The sequence below is a fragment of the Megalopta genalis genome, chromosome 8 (genome assembly GCF_051020955.1).
Source record: "Megalopta genalis isolate 19385.01 chromosome 8, iyMegGena1_principal, whole genome shotgun sequence".
Classification (NCBI taxonomy): Eukaryota; Metazoa; Arthropoda; class Insecta; order Hymenoptera; family Halictidae; genus Megalopta; species Megalopta genalis.
The window spans coordinates 7,071,814-7,089,593 of NC_135020.1; the positions used below are offsets into that span (position 1 = coordinate 7,071,814).

Sequence of the window (17,780 nt, forward strand, 5' to 3'; positions counted from 1 at the left end):
CTAATTAGTAAAGGAAATTGACACAGTAGACAGAGGATACCTTAAAACTCATTTATTGAACATGACATAAAAATCACGATACATAATAATAGATAAACCGAGTCTATTTTAAGCTTTCAAACTTTAGATATATTAGTCATTTATTATCATCGCGTCGTGAAATATCTTATCAAACTCTAACAGATTTATTTTATTTCGTACAAGTATGCGTAGTGAAGATCTTGTGGAATGTGCACCCGCCGGTAATTGTTCGCCTCGTCACGGCGAACGTTTCCATTCAACGAAAACAGATCTCGCCTCTCGAATTCCGAACGAATCCGCGAGACTTTCGACGAGGAGCGTCTTCTATATTAAAATATTTCGTCGCGGGCTTCTTTGCAGAAGCATCTTGAAACATTGGATCGAAATTGGAGGGGCTGGAGGGGTTGAGAAAAGAGAAAGAAACTGTAAACGGCTACCGGTACGCTTTTTCGACAACGAAGGCCGCTAATCCGTCCGAGAAAAGAAACCGAATAAACGGAGAAATAAATACGCTAGATCGGAATACAACGGGAGATGGTAGGAGCTCGGTGACGGCATAATATGAGACCGACTGCCAGAGAAAAAAAAAATATGGCGGCAGCCGGTCGCCGAGTCGGTCGTTTAGCGCGCCACAATTTCCCGTCTCTTGAAATCCTGGGGGATTTTGGCAGTGACATTCAATCGTCATGGATGAGGAGAAAGGACTCTAATTGGCAATTTGTTCTAGCGATGTGTCAACGGCTGGAATCAATTTCACATATCATTTTCTCGAGGATCGAGTTCTCTGCGTATAACCGGAAGAAAAATTATTTATCGAAAATCTATGGTGAACGCGTCGAAAATAAAAGCGAAACGGTCCTTTCGTCTCCTCAGCCACGCGCTAAAAATCAGCTCAAAATGTCCCGAGTGAGGTATAACGAATAATTACAAAGTACTTGAAATAGTAATACAAAAAATAGTCGTCGTCGAATAATAAATATACATATATGTGTTTAAGTGTGTATGTATATAATATATATATATATATATTTATATATAATATATTTCATATAATATTTATAATATAGCTTTGTAATCGTGCGAACGTTGCGACCGTGGAGTGAATGTGGCCCGGGCCAGAGAGAAACAGAGACAATCAATCGTATAAGAACAGTCTATTTCGAAGCTTTTTATGATCCTCGATGTTCAAAATGAATAACAAACCCGCTGCGCACCTCTACAAGATCAACAAGAATAAAATACTATAGGTATATATATAAAAAGCCAGGAAACCAGGGAGGCGCCCGATTCACGTTTACTCCGCGGTCCGAAGCCGCCGTAATAAATAGATCGTATTATCTCGTCAATCGCTAAATTCTCGTAACGCCATTTTTAATCTCTCTCTTTCATCAGTACAAATCGTCCGACGGAACGCGGGGATGTGGTTCGAAGGGGGTTTCGGACGTTCGACGACGTCCCTGCCCCCTTGGAACCCTTCGATCCCCGACGGTCGTCCAGCACCACAGTGTAATCGGTAATACTACATCTTTTTTTTTCTGCGTTTTCCTTCTCGTATTTTTTTACTTTTAAATGTATTCTTCAGTGTCTCTAAAGCAGTCTTACGTGTAACGGCAAACTTGTTCGCGTCATTATAGCCCATCGCTCTTCTCTCTCGTGAGTTCTTTCCTCTTCTCGATCGGTGATCGATCCGGTTTCGTGTTATCCCTTTTACGCTAAAATTTGTTTCGGAGTCTATCGAATCGTTGAAATTTTCGTTATTCTCGCGAGAGACGGGGCTATCGTTCTCTCTAGCTAACGGGGCAAAACGTTGGGTCGGCTACGAAAGCTCGCGCGTCGTTGAATCTCGCACCGATTTTCTCGAATGCGGCCGTAGAGGTATTGTATAATACAATGTGTGATTCACTCACGCCATTCCCGAACGACGGACCAGCATCGATACTCGACCGGAAGCCGAGAAAAAAATCGTTCGATCATCGCCTCGGTTCTCTGCTCGTTCCTCCCGGTCCAGAACGAGGAAAGAACTTCCCGCCGCCGCCGCCCCTGAAAAAAAAGAAAAGATCCGCGCGCCGATCGACGAAGAATCGATTTCGCGTCCGTGCGATTATCTTCGTCGCGACAAAATAACGTTCCTACTCGGTCTCATGACTTATTCCCACAACTATATATGTACTTCGTCTTATTCTTCTTTTCTTCATTTTTTTTTTTGTTTTTGCAGTTTTGTTTTCTTTGATCGTTGCAAAATAATTCTACCTTATAGCTTATGGTATCACAGAGTTACACGCGGTATCGCTTAATTGCTCCCACTTCATGAATTTCATAAACGATAAGAAGAACGCGCACGCGAGCAAAAGAGGAACTAAGAGATTAGCAAACGTGGACGCAGAAATGATGTCGTTTTGTCTCCGGGATCGCTGTCCAACGCGAGATGCCGACTTTAATACTGTCCGATTGAAAGGCGCTCGACCGAAATGGAGGATCAACGAACCGAATAAAGTAACGAATAAACAAGAAAAAAAAAAAGTAGAAACGCAACCAGACAATCTTTGGTTTCGAATTTTCCAGTTTCGCGGGTCCGGAACGTTGCGATCCCTTTTTTCACGAGTGACGTCGTTCTGCGTCCGAATTTCGAGAACACCTTCCTCCGTCGTGTTTCCTGGATCGTTCAAATTACGCGAACCACGAACAACAAGCGCGTTCGCTAGTTTCGATGCGGTCAGACTAAACAAGAAATCAACAAATGCTTCGTAACGATTAATCGAAGTAGCAGTATCGAATACCTCGGGCGCGGGACAGAGGGGAAAGCGCCACGATGCACCTCGGTGCGTTGCCAGGTGCGTCTTAAGAAAATATTCTCTTCGACGACAGGCTCTTCGTCTAGCTCGTCTTCCGTGAACGCTTCCGGTTCGCGTCAAAACGATACCGTGGATCCGATCTACGCAGTCATAAACAGAAAAGAACAGTTGTTTTTAACGCTCCAACGAGCGCGTAGGAATATCATCATAGCGGGCAATATTATTATTCTTATGTAAGGTTCTGCAGAGAGTGTCGGGAAGAACTGTCGGAAAATTCCAATCTTTTCGTTCTCGATTTCGATACGGTCAATGTTAAAATTACAGTGCTCTAGAAAAATGTTCGTACACCTTTTCAAACGCAATAACTTTTTAAAAAACTGGACTAAGTGACTTGAATACTTTTTTTTTTAGGTGATAGCGGAACTGATCTATCAGACGATGACTGAAATGCTTTCTTTTAAATTTTGCCATTACTTGGAATGACAAAAATATAAAAGATTTCTTCCAGTTTTTGGTCAAAATCGTGATAAAATCGCGACTTTTGCGATCTTTAATTTGTTACAACTCATAACAACGTCAACTGATTTCGATAAAATTTTTAGCACGCATATATGTTACCGAGATCTACGAAAGAAAGTTAATATGAAAAGTTAATTATAGATGAAAAAATTAGAATCATTAAATAAATCAAATAAAAAAGTTAAAAAAATGAGAGTTTCTTTTTTTTCTGTTATCCTAAGTAATAGCAAAATTTTAAAAAAGGCATTTCAGTTATCGTCTTGTGGCGGCTACCTCCAGACCCGCTAGCAGAGGTCTCCTCTTCCCGATAGTAACCGATCCGCCTCGATCCCTATATATACAGAAACTTCGTCCTACCCCCACGTCTAAGGCAAGGGCCCGCTAGGATAGCCTTACTGAGTCCTCTATCGCGGACCCCGGACGAAACGTCTGTCTCCCACCTCCTTTTCTCGACCGAACACACACTACGACCGCCGCCAAACTGGTGACCCCGACGTGATACTAGTGCTGTGCGGTAGTGAGTGCAGTGCGCCTCTAGATATAGACAGTCAAATACAAGTGTAATAAAATGAATACCGACGAGAACCGTGATAGTGCCACGACCCCGGAGGTTTGCCGCGTAAGTATGCGCATACCACCGTTCTGGCCGGAGCGACCAGAGAGATCTGGTTCAACCAGATCGAGGCGCAATTCGCGCTAAGCGGCATCACAGCAGACAGTACCAAATTTTGTCATGTAATGGCGCAACTCGACGCAAAATATGCAGAGGAGGTGTGGGACATTTTCACTGCGCCCCTGGAAACCGAGAAATACGAGATGCATGTCCGCCTCGGAAAATAAGAAAATGCTGAGGCTTTTCAAGTAGGAAGAAATCGGTGACCGAACACCGTCCCAGCTCCTGCGGCACATGCAGAGTCTGGCCGGAAAAACGATGACTGAGACCTGCCTTAAGACACTGCATCGCGACTCGTCCTAAGACACAGTCCGCGGAAATAAAGAAGTTTTTCCACCGCACACGAGCGTACTAGTAATTCCGAACTATCCTACCCCAAAGTCTAGTAGACCAGTCCCTCTATCATCTAAAATAAATTCAAGTCATTTAGTCGAGTTTTAACACGTTGACTGCCACGCGTATTTACAACAAAATCTCCTACAGGCCACCCGTGCCGCTATAGGAAGCGTGCGCTGTTAATTCATATCTGTTTCTATTGGATTATTTTCTCTCTTTTGAATACTCAGAAGTTTTTCCTTCTAACATATAAGTTACAAAAACGAATCGCCGCCGAGAGTCTCGCCAGAGTACCATTAGATAAACAATGATTTCATATGTATATAGAACAGAGTGCTCTTTGTCTTTAGGTGACGTTTTTGGTTTCGTCTTTGTGAATAGTCTTCAGTCTCCTGGAGCAATCAGGAGAGTAAAGACGGTCCTTCCTCGTACATCAAATTAATAAACTAAAAGGGATAAGTTTAATTCACTGCGTTTTACTTTTATTTATCTACCCATTTCCAATAGTTATGAAGATACTATTGACGAGATTTTACGAGAGAATTGGTCATGGAAGAAGAAAGAAATGTTGATGATGCTGAGGAAGCTACAGTTCAAATAAAAGATACGAGATGGACCGATCAGAGGCACGAGCATATCTGAAAAAACAAACAACTCTTTGTCCAAGCTGTCCTGATCAACCTCAACTTTGCAGAGAATGTTTTAATGTTATACACCGCGAATAATTTTGTTAATAAACCATTTTTATAAGAATTCGATAGTTTCATTACCTCCTGTAGAATATTTGTCGAAATATTTTCGGAAATCCTTTGTAAGTAGTCAAATCAGCGTCACCCGAATTCCGGGTGACGTGGCCTGATGAGAACTTTTGCTGTCACCCGAATACGGGTGACGCGGCAGTCAACGTGTTAGTCGAGTTTTAAGAGAGTTATTACGTTTTAGAAGGTGTACACTTCTGTGGGCCACTGTATATTACTAGAGACAAGTCTGCGTGAAATGGTTGACGATCGAATACGAGATGCTTCCATCGCGATTGTTCTCATGTAAGTACGCAGTCGTGTCGTGACAGCTCGAATATAATTTAACCTTCACAGCTTTTCCCATAAGACCGGAATCGTTTCTGAACAAGTTGCCTTGGAACAGATCGAAGCGCTGACACTTCGGTAAACAATAACATTCGTACGCGGAACATGTGCGAAACGAAACGACAACAGCGGACAGAGTTTCTTGTAACAACAACTGCTCGAGGATCCAAATCAACCTGTGTCTTAACCCTTTGCACTCGAATGGCGACTCTGAGGCGCCACTAAAAATTGGTGTACTATTTTTCAAAATCATTCTAAGAGCATCGGACTCGTTTCTACTTGGAAAGAAACTATTCAAATTGCATTGTACTTGTCAACAGGCTCAATTTCATGTGCATAAGTCGCAATAAATTATATAAAATAGAACTACTGTAGATCAGAAGTCATGTTTTGGATTTCGAATTCGAATAGCTTCGACCGCAAAGGGTTAAAAGTAAATTAGCCCCAGGAGATATCGTTTCGCCGCGTTGTGCAACCTGACCGCGCTCCTCGAATGAATCAAACAAAACCGTCGGGCAAATATTTACGCGCCCAAGTACGGCTAATCGCGCTTCGAACGCGGCGACGTGGTTAAAAGTTAAGTCTTCCGCTTAGGCTTCCGTTCTCTCGCTGGCTCTCGCCTAGCCTCTCGTTACCGATGCGTCTGTGTAATCGTGCCCGCGCGTATCCGCGCCCCACGAATACGTTTTCACCGTAGTTTTCGCAACACGCGCACACATCCCCCTTGAAGGTAGCAAGTAATCTTAACAATCTGAACGAGCGTTTCCGGTGGTCGTCGCTGCTTCGGTATATCTGTCTGTCCGTTAGACCATATAGAACTGTAGACACGGCTTCGGACACTTTGAAGCAAGAACGAATCATCTGCACGACGTGACAGTGAATGAACTCGATGCTAGCACGATGTATCTGCAATTTCGAAAGACACGCCGATGTTCCAAACGTGTTGAACTGTTTTAATTGTTTCGCAACAGATTTTGCAAACATCGAGATGTTGTTATACAAATGCGAATTGAAAAAAAATATTATTATGCTGCTCGAAAATTTTATGGGAACTGATAGATAAATGTTGCGTGTTTTAATTGTGCATTTTAAGTATAAAGAAAAATAATAATTAAAAAGAGATGCCGCTTTGACACGAATATATTGTGTCGCCATGTCGGCGACATCCGAGTGCAAAGGGTTAATATTCGACGTTAATGAGTATGCAAATATGAGAAAGCAAATTCAATTAATGAAACATGAAATATTATATTTAGCTAATACCCAAATTAAGAGTAACAAGATACTTTCCAGTGGAAAAATACGTTTCCACCATATTATGTATTTCGATTCTGTTTGCAGCCGTTGAAACAACGCGCGCGCACCATTGTTTTAAAAAATATTGCAAAACACGATGATGCGTATTGTATACATAGATAGCATCTAAGGTTTGAACTTGAATGATCGATTTGATGCCGTGTCGGTTATATTTTGAATAATCATCTTTACTTTAACTTTCATTGCTTTTTGCACACGCACTATACACGTGCCGTATCTAGTAGTATACATGGTCTAAGGTCTGTCCTAATGCCTCGAAAACATTACGCATATTACGATCACCATTTGTACGACCGAGACAGGATGTTCTCCAGCGAATGACAACCGAGAAAGAGTGATCACAACGGAACTAGAACTCAAACAAAAGGTGGCAATTATCCGAGCGACGAGAAGGTATGCGCGCAAAAACAGAAATCTACGGCAGCAGCGCTGATCAACAAGCCCCGGAATCCTCCGCTCTATCGTAGTTAGGTCCCCTACTCTCCGCCTCGAGTCCCAACTCCGTCATCACAGATCAGTGCTGTCCAATGTTAACTCCGGAACATTGGGTCCTTCCACCATCCTGCTATATCGGACCCAACAGTGAACTCGGCCCAATTCAACGTTAGCTCGCCAATTACACGTTGACTTTCTCGTGTCTCCGTACACGTCCCAAACGAATACGATCCGCACAGTTGGACAGCACTGTTTCTCTGTTCCCGGAGCATCTTTTCTCCTCGATCAACCGAAAAGCGCGGAAAGCAATGTGTACTCGTGTTAGCGACAGTCACAGAAACTCGCCGGTAGAACTCTATACGCGCGATAATATACAACGAAGGAACTAGCATTCTTGTTTCATTAGGTCCGGACATATTGAGATCCTCTATCGATCCCGACTGGCCATGAACCCCTCGCGACACTCGCGCGCGCCCACGCGAACGCGATTCTACGTATATGTACACATAGAACGTGCACCCCAAGCGACGACTATTCCGCCGCTATTATGTACCTCTTTCGCTGGATTCTTCTCGTGGCTTTTCTTCGTCTTCTTCTTCTTCGTTGATTTCATCACGTTCCCACCGTGATCCCCGATCCTACTACAAACTGCACGCAAAGAAGCTGCAGCGAGTCGGCTCGAGGATTACGTCTCCTTCATCATCATCTTCTTCTTCCTCCACCTCCTCCTCCTCCTCCTCCTTCTTCCCCTCTTCACAGAGAAGCATCGCGACACCTCCGCCGCGCTCTCTCCTAATCATTCCTCTTCCCCAACGTCCTAAACAGATTCTCACAGTTATCCAAAGGAATCAGCTTGGGTAGAGTCTCGCGAGATTTAGATAGATCAGGCGGGTTTGTTTTTTAGGAAGGGGAGCCGCGAGCGTGCATCGACTCTCTCGTTTGGAAACTAAACACGGGAACCCGATTTTCGCTTTATCCCCATTATGGATTTATCCGTCCTCGGCTAGCCTGTACTGGTCGTTTTTTGCGTTCGTCCTGCGTCTCCGTGAGCAACGTGCCAAAAAAGGGGGTTGATCGAGCGAAAGGAACACAATACTTTCATTCTATCTCGCGACGTCACTGTGTGAGGAGAAACCTAGAGAAGAGAGCACACGGCAACCTACTGGTTACGTATATTCGACAGCTCGAGAAGCCCACAGCTGCCGCTCGCCACACGGTCCTCCCTCCTTGGACATCGCGTACTCGAGCGAGGCCTCCTCTCCCTCGCGCGGACAGAGGAGACCGGAGAACTCGAAGCTGTTTCTTCACCTTCTAAATAACCCACGGTGAGTTCTGTTCTTCGTCTTCGTCGATCTTTCACAGCGATCATCTCTATCATCCTTCTTCGTCGATCTTCTGTTCCTCGACTTCGACAATTCTTCTGTAGTGTTACGTTTTATTCTTCGTCATCGTCGTCATCGTCGTCGTCGTCGTCGTCTTTGTCATGTTCACGGTTCCTCGGGTCAACCATTCTCTGGAATCAACCTGATCTTCACCGGCGAACGACACGCGCGGACTCTTCCTCCAACACCTTCTTCACGATCATCCTCTCTTCACGATCATCTTCTTCGCGATCATCTCCCGCTTTCTTTGCTTCTACTTCTTCTTCTGCTTCTTCTGCTTCTTCTTAATCTTCTTCTTCGTCCTCGTGTTTGTCCTCTTCCGGTTAGCCAGGGTTTTGTTTACCATGCCGACGCCGGCGGATCCGGGCACGATCGTGCCACCGCCTCGTTCCTCCCCTCAGTCGTGGTAACGGGTGCGGAGGTACGTCGGATCTCGATCGGTTTCGAGCCGGAAATTGGTGGCCGGCCCAAAACCCCCTGACTGTTTCACGACAAGTTTCGCTGGTCCTCCCCGCACTCCTCAGCCTTCCTCAACGACCTCTTCAGCTTGTCCACCAGCCGATTGTGGAACTTGTTCAGGGAGTTCGAGCTGCCGGTCTTCGGCGGAGACGAGCCGGTACTCTTGCTCGGGCTCTGCAACGAGGACTGCGACGCCCTCGAGGACGTCCTCGAGAAGTGCCGGGAGGTAAGCGGCACCGAACGATGCGCCGGGGACGTCAAGAAGTCCGAGCCCGGGGATGTCGACAGCGACGGGCCCTCCGACTTTGAACATTCCGACACCTGCAATCAGACACGGGTAATTCCCTTCGTTAGAAAACGTGTCGCCAACTTCGGCCGTTTAGTATTCTCGGCACTTCGGGGACCGATCGTTTTTCAAAGTTTCAATTAGCCGCTTTTGTTTGTTTCTAGAAAAATACGGGCGAAGAGACCACTGGAGTTGAAAACTGCTTCTTGGAAAAGAGGCTTTTCTGAAAATGAGCCTTCTTTCTGGAGAAAAATGAATTTAATGTTTGCCTCTATGGTCAGTGAAACACTTCTTTAACAGTTTTATGCGATCCTTTTTTAGTGAAGACGAACTTTTGTCCTCGAGAGTTCATCTCTACTTTAAAAATCCCCTATGTACTTTTTTTAGCTACTTCAATATACAAGATGTCCCAAAATTATGGTACTTCCGGGAAATTAGAGATTTCTGAGATCATTCGAAGTAACTTCTTCCTTTACAAAAATATTCTCCGAGGCATCGTTAACGAGTTATTAACGAAAAACACTGACCAATGAGGGGCGAGCACTCGGCTGCCACAGTGTTTTTCTTTAACAACTCGTAAACAAAACCGCGGTTTGCATTTGCGCCGAGGAAAAAGTTACTTCAAATGACTTCAGGAACCTTTCATTTCCCAGAAGTGCCCACAATTTTGGGTCACCCTGTATACATATTGCAGCACGTACAGCAAGTCCCACAAAAACACACGCTGCACATCGAGTGCTTTGCCATTTTGAAACGAAGAAATAAATAAAATTTTGTTTGTATTCTTCAAAACATGTGCAAGAATTGGATAAATTCATTCTTCTCAAAAGCATAGGTACATTTTAAAAGAAGCCGTTAATGTTCTTCAATACTAGGTACATACCACAAGAGTTGGACACTCTTTTTCCAAAAGTGACTTTCAACTCCGACGGTTCTCCTTGTCAGCACAATCTATCTATGTCGTCCCCAATGTGTACATTCATAGAGGATATATGTATACCATAGAGGAAAATAGACTCCATACTCTGGAGCAGCTCCTAACATTACACGAAATTCGACAACTCGCATCTTACACGTTTCAACCTTAACTTTGCAATACGAAACCCGATCTAATAATGCCCACGATATGAAAAAAAAGGAATAATACTGGGTATCCCTATCATCTTTTTAACTAACATAACTAATTTCCTTAAATCTTATCGGTGCGTATGCTTGATCATTCTTTTCTACAGGGTGTCCCATAATTATATCAACACCCGGAAAGAAGTGATTCCTGAGGTCATTTTCTCAGCGAAAATGCAGTCCGCGACTTTGTTTATGAAATGAGTTATTAACGAAAAACAGTGACCAATGAGAGACGAACTCGCTTGGCGCGAGACAGCCGAGCCAGTGAGCGGAACTGGGGTTCGTGCGCTCATTGACTGAGCCGCCTCGCGCCAGGCGAGCTCGCCTCTCATTGGTCACTGTTTTTCCTGAATAACTCGTAAACAAAGCCGCGGGTTGCATTTTCGCTGAGGAAAAAGTTACTTCAAATGACCTCAGGAATCACTCTCTTCCGGGTGTTAACACAATTATGGGAATAACACAAGAATGATCAAGCATATGCATCGATAAGATTTATGGAAATTAGTTACGTAAGTTAAAAAGATGATAGGAATATATGTGCAATACGTAGATTATGGGTCTTTATGCAAATCTGAATTTTCATTAGAGTTTCTACGTGAAACAAAACGAGGCAATGAAACTTTACTGCGCCGACAACGTTTATCGTGTTTCGAATGAGGCACGAATACTTTTTATTCTTTTTAACGTACATATTTTCTCGTCATTTAGAAATTTACACAAAGTTTACACAGTCTCTCTAGTAAAATCCTCCTTAGTATAAAAAATTAACAAATCTTATTCCACGATCACGTAATTTCTTGACACTAATTCCCCTTTCCATCACATTCTCCATCAAATCCGTCTTGAACCCCAACAAAATGTTGTGAAACTAAAATAAGTGTGTTTTTTCTTACTACTTGTATGCTATAATTTTAAGATAAACGCTGTTGTCACTTATCGTAGAATCTCTAAGGAATAGTTAATCATTTTTAAGATCCAAAATAGTAAAGAACTTAACCCTTTTAAATGTTCAGTCCATCTAATTTCTGGTATCTACAAAAAAATTTGATCTGCCGTGATCTTTATATATACATAATTTATGATACATATTATGATGTAAGTGCAAGTAGTATAATCTGAGTGACACAATCACATCTAACACGAATACAATGCAAAATCATAGAAATAATATAATCAGTAGGCATTTCTGCTATTGTACTTTCTCAATTTAGTGAGCACTGGAAACATGTCAGCGTAGCGTATGAAATGTACAGTAAAGATTACCATCGACTGGATCAATAAAATAACATTTGGCATGCGTTTAATTGTTACGAGTATAGCCCGTAGGTAATTTCACGGTGCTCGAATGATCAATGAATCGAAAGTCGTTATGCACGGTCATTGAGCGTTCCTGTCATCTTATTTAATCGGCGGCTTCGCTTCTGCCGAGAAATGTAAAAACCGGTCTACTTTCACCTCGATTCTACGATTTGTACCGAAGCCTCGCGAAGATTTAACGAAGGCGCGCGCGGCTTCGTTGACTTTCCAATCGACGTGCTCCGAAACGAGCCGCGCGGCTAGCGGATGACGATCTTCCTGCGACATTTCTCGGGCACGAACGAGTTCATCGCATCAAATAATCAAAGCCGCGCGTGTGCACGTGCGCCATGACCGCGGACACGTTGAATTTCTCGCCGCAGTTTCCCACCCCCTGGATTACACGCGATTGCATAATACGTACTAGCACATAAACACATATGGATCGCGACACGTGGCCTTGTATCGAATGAAAATAATATCCTGACGCAAGGATTACCGGCAACGATTTTCCATTGTGTGCTCATTTCGAATTGCATTGACACACTCCGCGCTATTCCAGAGTTTATACATATATTTGTTCCGTACGCATTTATAGAATTTCCCCATTCGTATTCCCTACACGTCTTCGAATGCCGTGAGATGTTAATTGGCAATTCTATAGTTTCGTGTTTTTTTCGTAAATTTACATATCTTTTTATTTGCTATAATAAGTGAATATATATAGATATAAAGATCGCTATAAACATCAGTAATGCAGCGGTAAATCTACCGACGGGCATCTTACGTGACGTCGGATCTGCGTCAAACACAGTGCTTGTTTCATCTCTGAAGAGATTTTTTCATTTCTCTTGATTTCTAATGAATATTTTACAAAACAGTACTACTATCGTACGAGCAATATTTTGAAGTCAGTGTTACAGTGATTTTTAAACGGAATTACAGACGCAGTTTTCACACAATCATGATTCGTGTGATTCTAATAGAAGACAAGTTTCAAATGTTATTAGAGAGAATTTCCGATTGTTTGGAAAGCGCATTGCACGATATAGGACAGACATCTGTATTCATAATTGAAAGTGTAACAGCAGAACACAGTGCCAGACCGGTAATTTTCACGCCGTGCAATACACCGACCGATAACTATCTTGTTCGAGCCGGTAGTTATCGATTAACATGATTTGCAGTTCTGCACAACTTACAGCGACCCACTCTTTCTATCTCTCGCTCTCGTTTTTTTTTTCAATGCAATACGATGCCAAGAAATTTATGAAACGAAAAAAATCCAATAACTTGATCGATGAAAACTCGGACTTCCGGTGTACGAATTCTGGAACTATTGGGTTGGCAACTAAGTAATTGCCGATTTGTTCAATGAAATAAAAAATTTTTTTTTACTTGGAACGAAGTTTAATCTGTAATGTATTTTCCATTTTGTTCGATGACCTTTTGCCATCTCTCTGACAACTTGAAAATTCCACGCTCGTAGGAAGTCTGATCCTTTTCGGCCAAAAACTGAGTTAAATGAGATTTTACATCATCATTAAAAGTTTTACCACGAAGGGAGTTGTCCAGGGATCGAAATAAGTTGTAATCCGATGGCGCGAAATCAGGGCTATATGGTGGGTGTAACATCAATTCCCAACCAATATCCATCAATTTTTGCCGAGTGGACAAAGACGTGTGCGGTCTAGCATTGTCCTGGTGAAAAATGGCACCTTTACGATTGACCAATTCTAGTCGCTTTTCCTTGACCGCTGCATTCAATTTGTCCAGTTGCTAACATTAACGGATAATAAAAAATAACATAATAATAATAATAATAATTTTATAATATAACATTTACGGATATCATAAAAATGGGAGCGAGAGACATCTATAACTGAAATCGGCAATTACTTAGTTGCCAAGCCAATATATGTGAATCACTTGTAACATGAATTCCCAACCAATATCCATGAATTTTTGCCGAGTGGACAAAGACGTGTGCGGCCTAACATTGTCCTGGTCGAAAATGACACCTTTACGATTGACCAATTCTGGTCGCTTTTCCTTGACCGTTGCATCCAATTTGTCCAGTTGCTAACATTCACGGATAATAAAAAATAACATAATAATAATAATAATAATAATAATTTTATAATATAACATTTACGGATATCATAAAAATGGGAGCGAGAGACATCTATAACTGAAATCGGCAATTACTTAGTTGCCAAGCCAATAGATCCTAGAATGCTTTGGAATAAACGGATAAATATGAATAGAATACGATTTAAAATAATAAAATTTAGGATCAGTCCCTACTTTTTGCATCGGTTTATTCGCGATCGAAGATACGCTCGACGAAGTGAACGACGCCTCCGGAAAGCGAAAGAATGCAACGCGAAATCGCGTGCAATCCTTTCTATCTGCGTCTCGTGGAATCGTTTGTACGATCGTTGAAGTGAGCAATTCGTATCGATAACGGAAACTCAGAAAATCTACTAGATCGTTCTAGACCATGAAAACTGCGAGATTCGTTATCAATGACATATCGGATTATGACATGAATAAGGTATATCCGATAAGGGTGTCCCCTATCGAGAAGTCATGCAGCGCATTATGAAATTGAGAATCGAAGTTGCGCAATCGTACGTCACACCGACGAAGAGGCGTTTGGCCGTTGATATTCAACTAGGTGAAACAAGAGCCCATATTTTTACCCGAATGCAACCATTTGTTACATTCGACGATTCTGTTGGTTTCTCGTAATTTTGATTTTGCGATATTTGGAACTCGGATTAGTCGGTCGTTTATGTCAATGTGCGTGTCTTTCGTATATCATCCTTGGAATCGTCGTTAACATAACTGCCACACGATTGTTACATAAATTCTTCAAATTATTGAATACTATAACGTCGTAGCCGTATTACAAGCTATCAAGCGCGCGATGCAATTCTGAAAAGTAACTTGGTTTTACCTCCCGGGAACTGTTGAACCAAGGACGTAATTTACACTTGACTCCTAGACCGCATTCGCCGCACATTTTGGCTGCAATTTGCTCCGAACGTGAAACTAAAGTTTGCTCTTACGTCAAACGCAACCTTGACTCTGACCGACAGTTAAAACAATTATACAATGATAATCGTATCAAACGTTATAAGTATCGATAATGAAGTCAAGTCGATAACGTAGTCGATAACGAAGTCGATGACGAATTGAAAATTTCCCACAGCCTTGAGTACTCGATGAAATTTTTGTTCTACGACAACACAAATATTGATAATTATACATGGACATTGGAGTACTGTTTGACTTTCTACGTCGTTAAGTGAATGTCACTCTTAAGTCCCGTCATATTTTCGCCAAGTTTCCTAAGACTCTCGATTCGCGGGAAACAATGGAAATTCGCATCATTGTTTGCCTCTGTGACCTAATCGAAGTTTGCGTTTATGTTCCAGTCAGCCAACGCGCAAAGATCGCCACCCGTTTCTGTTGCCTTGGTCAGCGCGATGTAAGACTGTCAACAAGCATTACCTCACCTAACACGCCGGGCGAAATAAAGCCGCGGCTGTTTTGTCATCCGTTACCGGGGCAGCTTTCGTCGCGCTTAATTAACCGACTGACTAAGCACGAAATTATTTTCAATCGACATTCCCGATCCTATATGGCTCGTTCAAGAAATTCCCGGTTAAAGTCCGTTGGACGTTCGCGCGCGATCCTGAATACCAATCAGGAACGATCTGGTTGACGATCCTCGGACGAGGCACGCGTTAACGTTTCGGCAAAGAAACTGGTTCCGTTCACTCGTCCTCTATGATTTCTCGAATTAACCCGTTCTTGAAATTAGAAAGATATCCAGTCGATCCTGTCGCATCTCTCATGATGATGTACGGGCATTCCAATAGATTCTATAGAAATCTAATAAGACTGGAAAAATGTGATAATATTTTATTTTTAATTTTTAATCTATCATATAATTATAATTTAAAATATGATGATACATTAAATTAAATTATAATTATATTATATAATTAAATATAATAATGTAATTATATATATTATATAATAATATTATATAATTATAATTTAATTTAATGTATAATTAAATTATTGTATTGTATTAATGTATCATTAATTATATAATATATATAATTATATATATTATTATTATATAATATAATTATAATTTAATTTAATGTATCATATTTTTGTTATTTACATTACTAAGAAGAACGATGGAGCTACATAGGCATCGATTTCGTTCTTTGGTTATTTTAATGAGATGAAACTAATGCATCGGTATTTTTAAGTTCTGTTAAATATACTGTTACTGTTTCTCATATTTAATTTACATATTTTTGTTAGAAGTGCATAAAGTCCGTAGTCTACTAATCGTTTACATAACGGCATGAAACATATGTTGTCAACTCTAACACCTGATCTTACACCCTGCACAACCAATAATTCTGACTAGTATTTCTCTGCGCAACCAATAATTCTGACTAATACTACTCTCTGCTTGCCTGCCGGAGAATTTCTGAATTCATGCAAATGATTTATACATTATAACACAGATTGCGCCAAATTGAGCGTTTACGGTTCTTTCACGAAACAGGAGCTCAATGTTTCTCGAAGCGTATACTGATTAATGCTCGATTTGAATTGACGGTATTTATGACGACGAGTGACAGTAGTCGTCGTAGCACGTTCTCTTCAGCACGTTCTGTGCGAAGTAGGTACACAAACGTCACGATCATCATTTTTCATTTACAACTGAAAAATTTGATCGAAGAACGAACAACCGTAGAGAACTGTCGATTCATTATTTCCCCGATATTACTCGTAAAAGAATTACTATTTCTATCTCTACACATATGTCGAATAGAGAAGTACCCATGACACAATGTGAATTCTAAACGAGAAATGAACACTAAGCGATCGGTGTCAGTCTATATTCAACTTGGAATCAAGTTTATTATGATCATATGACATTGTCATACAATAATAAACATTGCCACGTTATGAAACTCCTGTCCACAGTGAACCCCACATGTCTCGTTCGGAAAGAGTCGACCTGTATTGAGCTACGGGCTAACTGCGTGATCTGCATCCTCTAGGTGCGCGGAGAGGTAATCATAGATCGCTGGAATGCCTCGTTAAGAGAACTACATCGTGCAGATGTATCGCTTTAGAGACCGCGGATCTCGAAATAACGGGAACAGTTACTCGAAAACGGGAATGTTTGAGTCCTAATGAAACAAGAGAGTGCCATGCAGCATATAGAAGGACGGTAAACATCTTTTTTTTTTCTCTGGTACTCACCTTCCTGCTGCGACAAGCCTGGGGATTAGAGCACTCCGAGGATCGTCGGTTGCGGTTAGTCTTGTAAATGTCCCACTCGTTTTTCACTACGGGCATCATAAACGCCATCTCGATCAGCCGGCACTCGTCAGCGCGCACTCTATTCCTCTTTGTCCCTCTCGCAGGCCCCGTTCCCTTTCTCACGCTCCGCGCCTCTAGTCGCCGTCTTTCTCCCTCCGTTTCTCTGGAAAGTTCAAACCAGGAGAATACAGTTTTCCCCGAGCGGGTTTCGCACACCGCGTTCGACTTCACTGGCCTCTGGGTCCTTTTGTCGCCGCAGGTCCTACACAACGGATCCAGCGGAACCAGCGCGCGCAAATTTCTCTCTTTCTCCGTCTCTTCCGCGAAAATAATATTTCGCGATGCCTTTAACGGTCGCCGATTATCCTCTCGTTAAAACGTATATTCGTATCGATCGTGTTTTTCTGTGTTCTCGGCTTTTTCTTTCGTTTCACGCGTCCCGTGGTCAGTGTTTCCGCTGATTAATTGATGATCCGCGTGTTGTGCGGTTGCTCGGTACGGGTTGTTGGTCTCTAGTGTCGACTGGAAAACTGCATACACGTCCGTGTCGGTTTCACGGTAGCTCGGCGAGCTGCTTTTTCAACAACGACGTTCGAATACACGCGCGTCCGATATGGGCAGCTGTCTGCTACGGAATGAGCACGCCGGCCGCCGTGTGGTTAGGTGTAAAAGCTTGCCCCGGTGGGG

At 42.3% G+C, this 17,780-nt stretch overlaps 1 protein-coding gene and 1 long non-coding RNA gene across 3 annotated transcripts; both read right to left on the reverse strand.

The window, feature by feature from the left end:
* Nucleotides 1–37: 37 nt before the first annotated feature.
* On the reverse strand, nt 38–8,626 carry LOC143259966 (uncharacterized). Its single transcript, XR_013034020.1, has 2 exons — nt 8,487–8,626; nt 38–7,995 (listed from the first exon to the last, which is right to left on the reverse strand). It is a non-coding gene; the product is annotated as an uncharacterized LOC143259966 (long non-coding RNA).
* On the reverse strand, nt 38–17,734 carry LOC117225148 (uncharacterized). Of its 2 annotated transcripts, XR_004491437.2 has the most exons (3): nt 17,034–17,734; nt 7,732–9,340; nt 38–2,953 (listed from the first exon to the last, which is right to left on the reverse strand). XR_004491437.2 is itself a non-coding variant. In XM_033478475.2 (2 exons), the coding sequence occupies exons 1-2, from the start codon at nt 17,139–17,141 to the stop codon at nt 9,047–9,049; spliced, it is 402 nt and encodes a 133-aa protein (XP_033334366.1). In that variant the 5' UTR covers nt 17,142–17,734; the 3' UTR covers nt 38–9,046. The 2 variants fall into 2 exon arrangements, 1 of the variants encoding a protein (XP_033334366.1); XM_033478475.2 differs by having other exon boundaries at nt 38–9,340.
* Between the last annotated feature and the right edge of the window lie 46 nt (nt 17,735–17,780).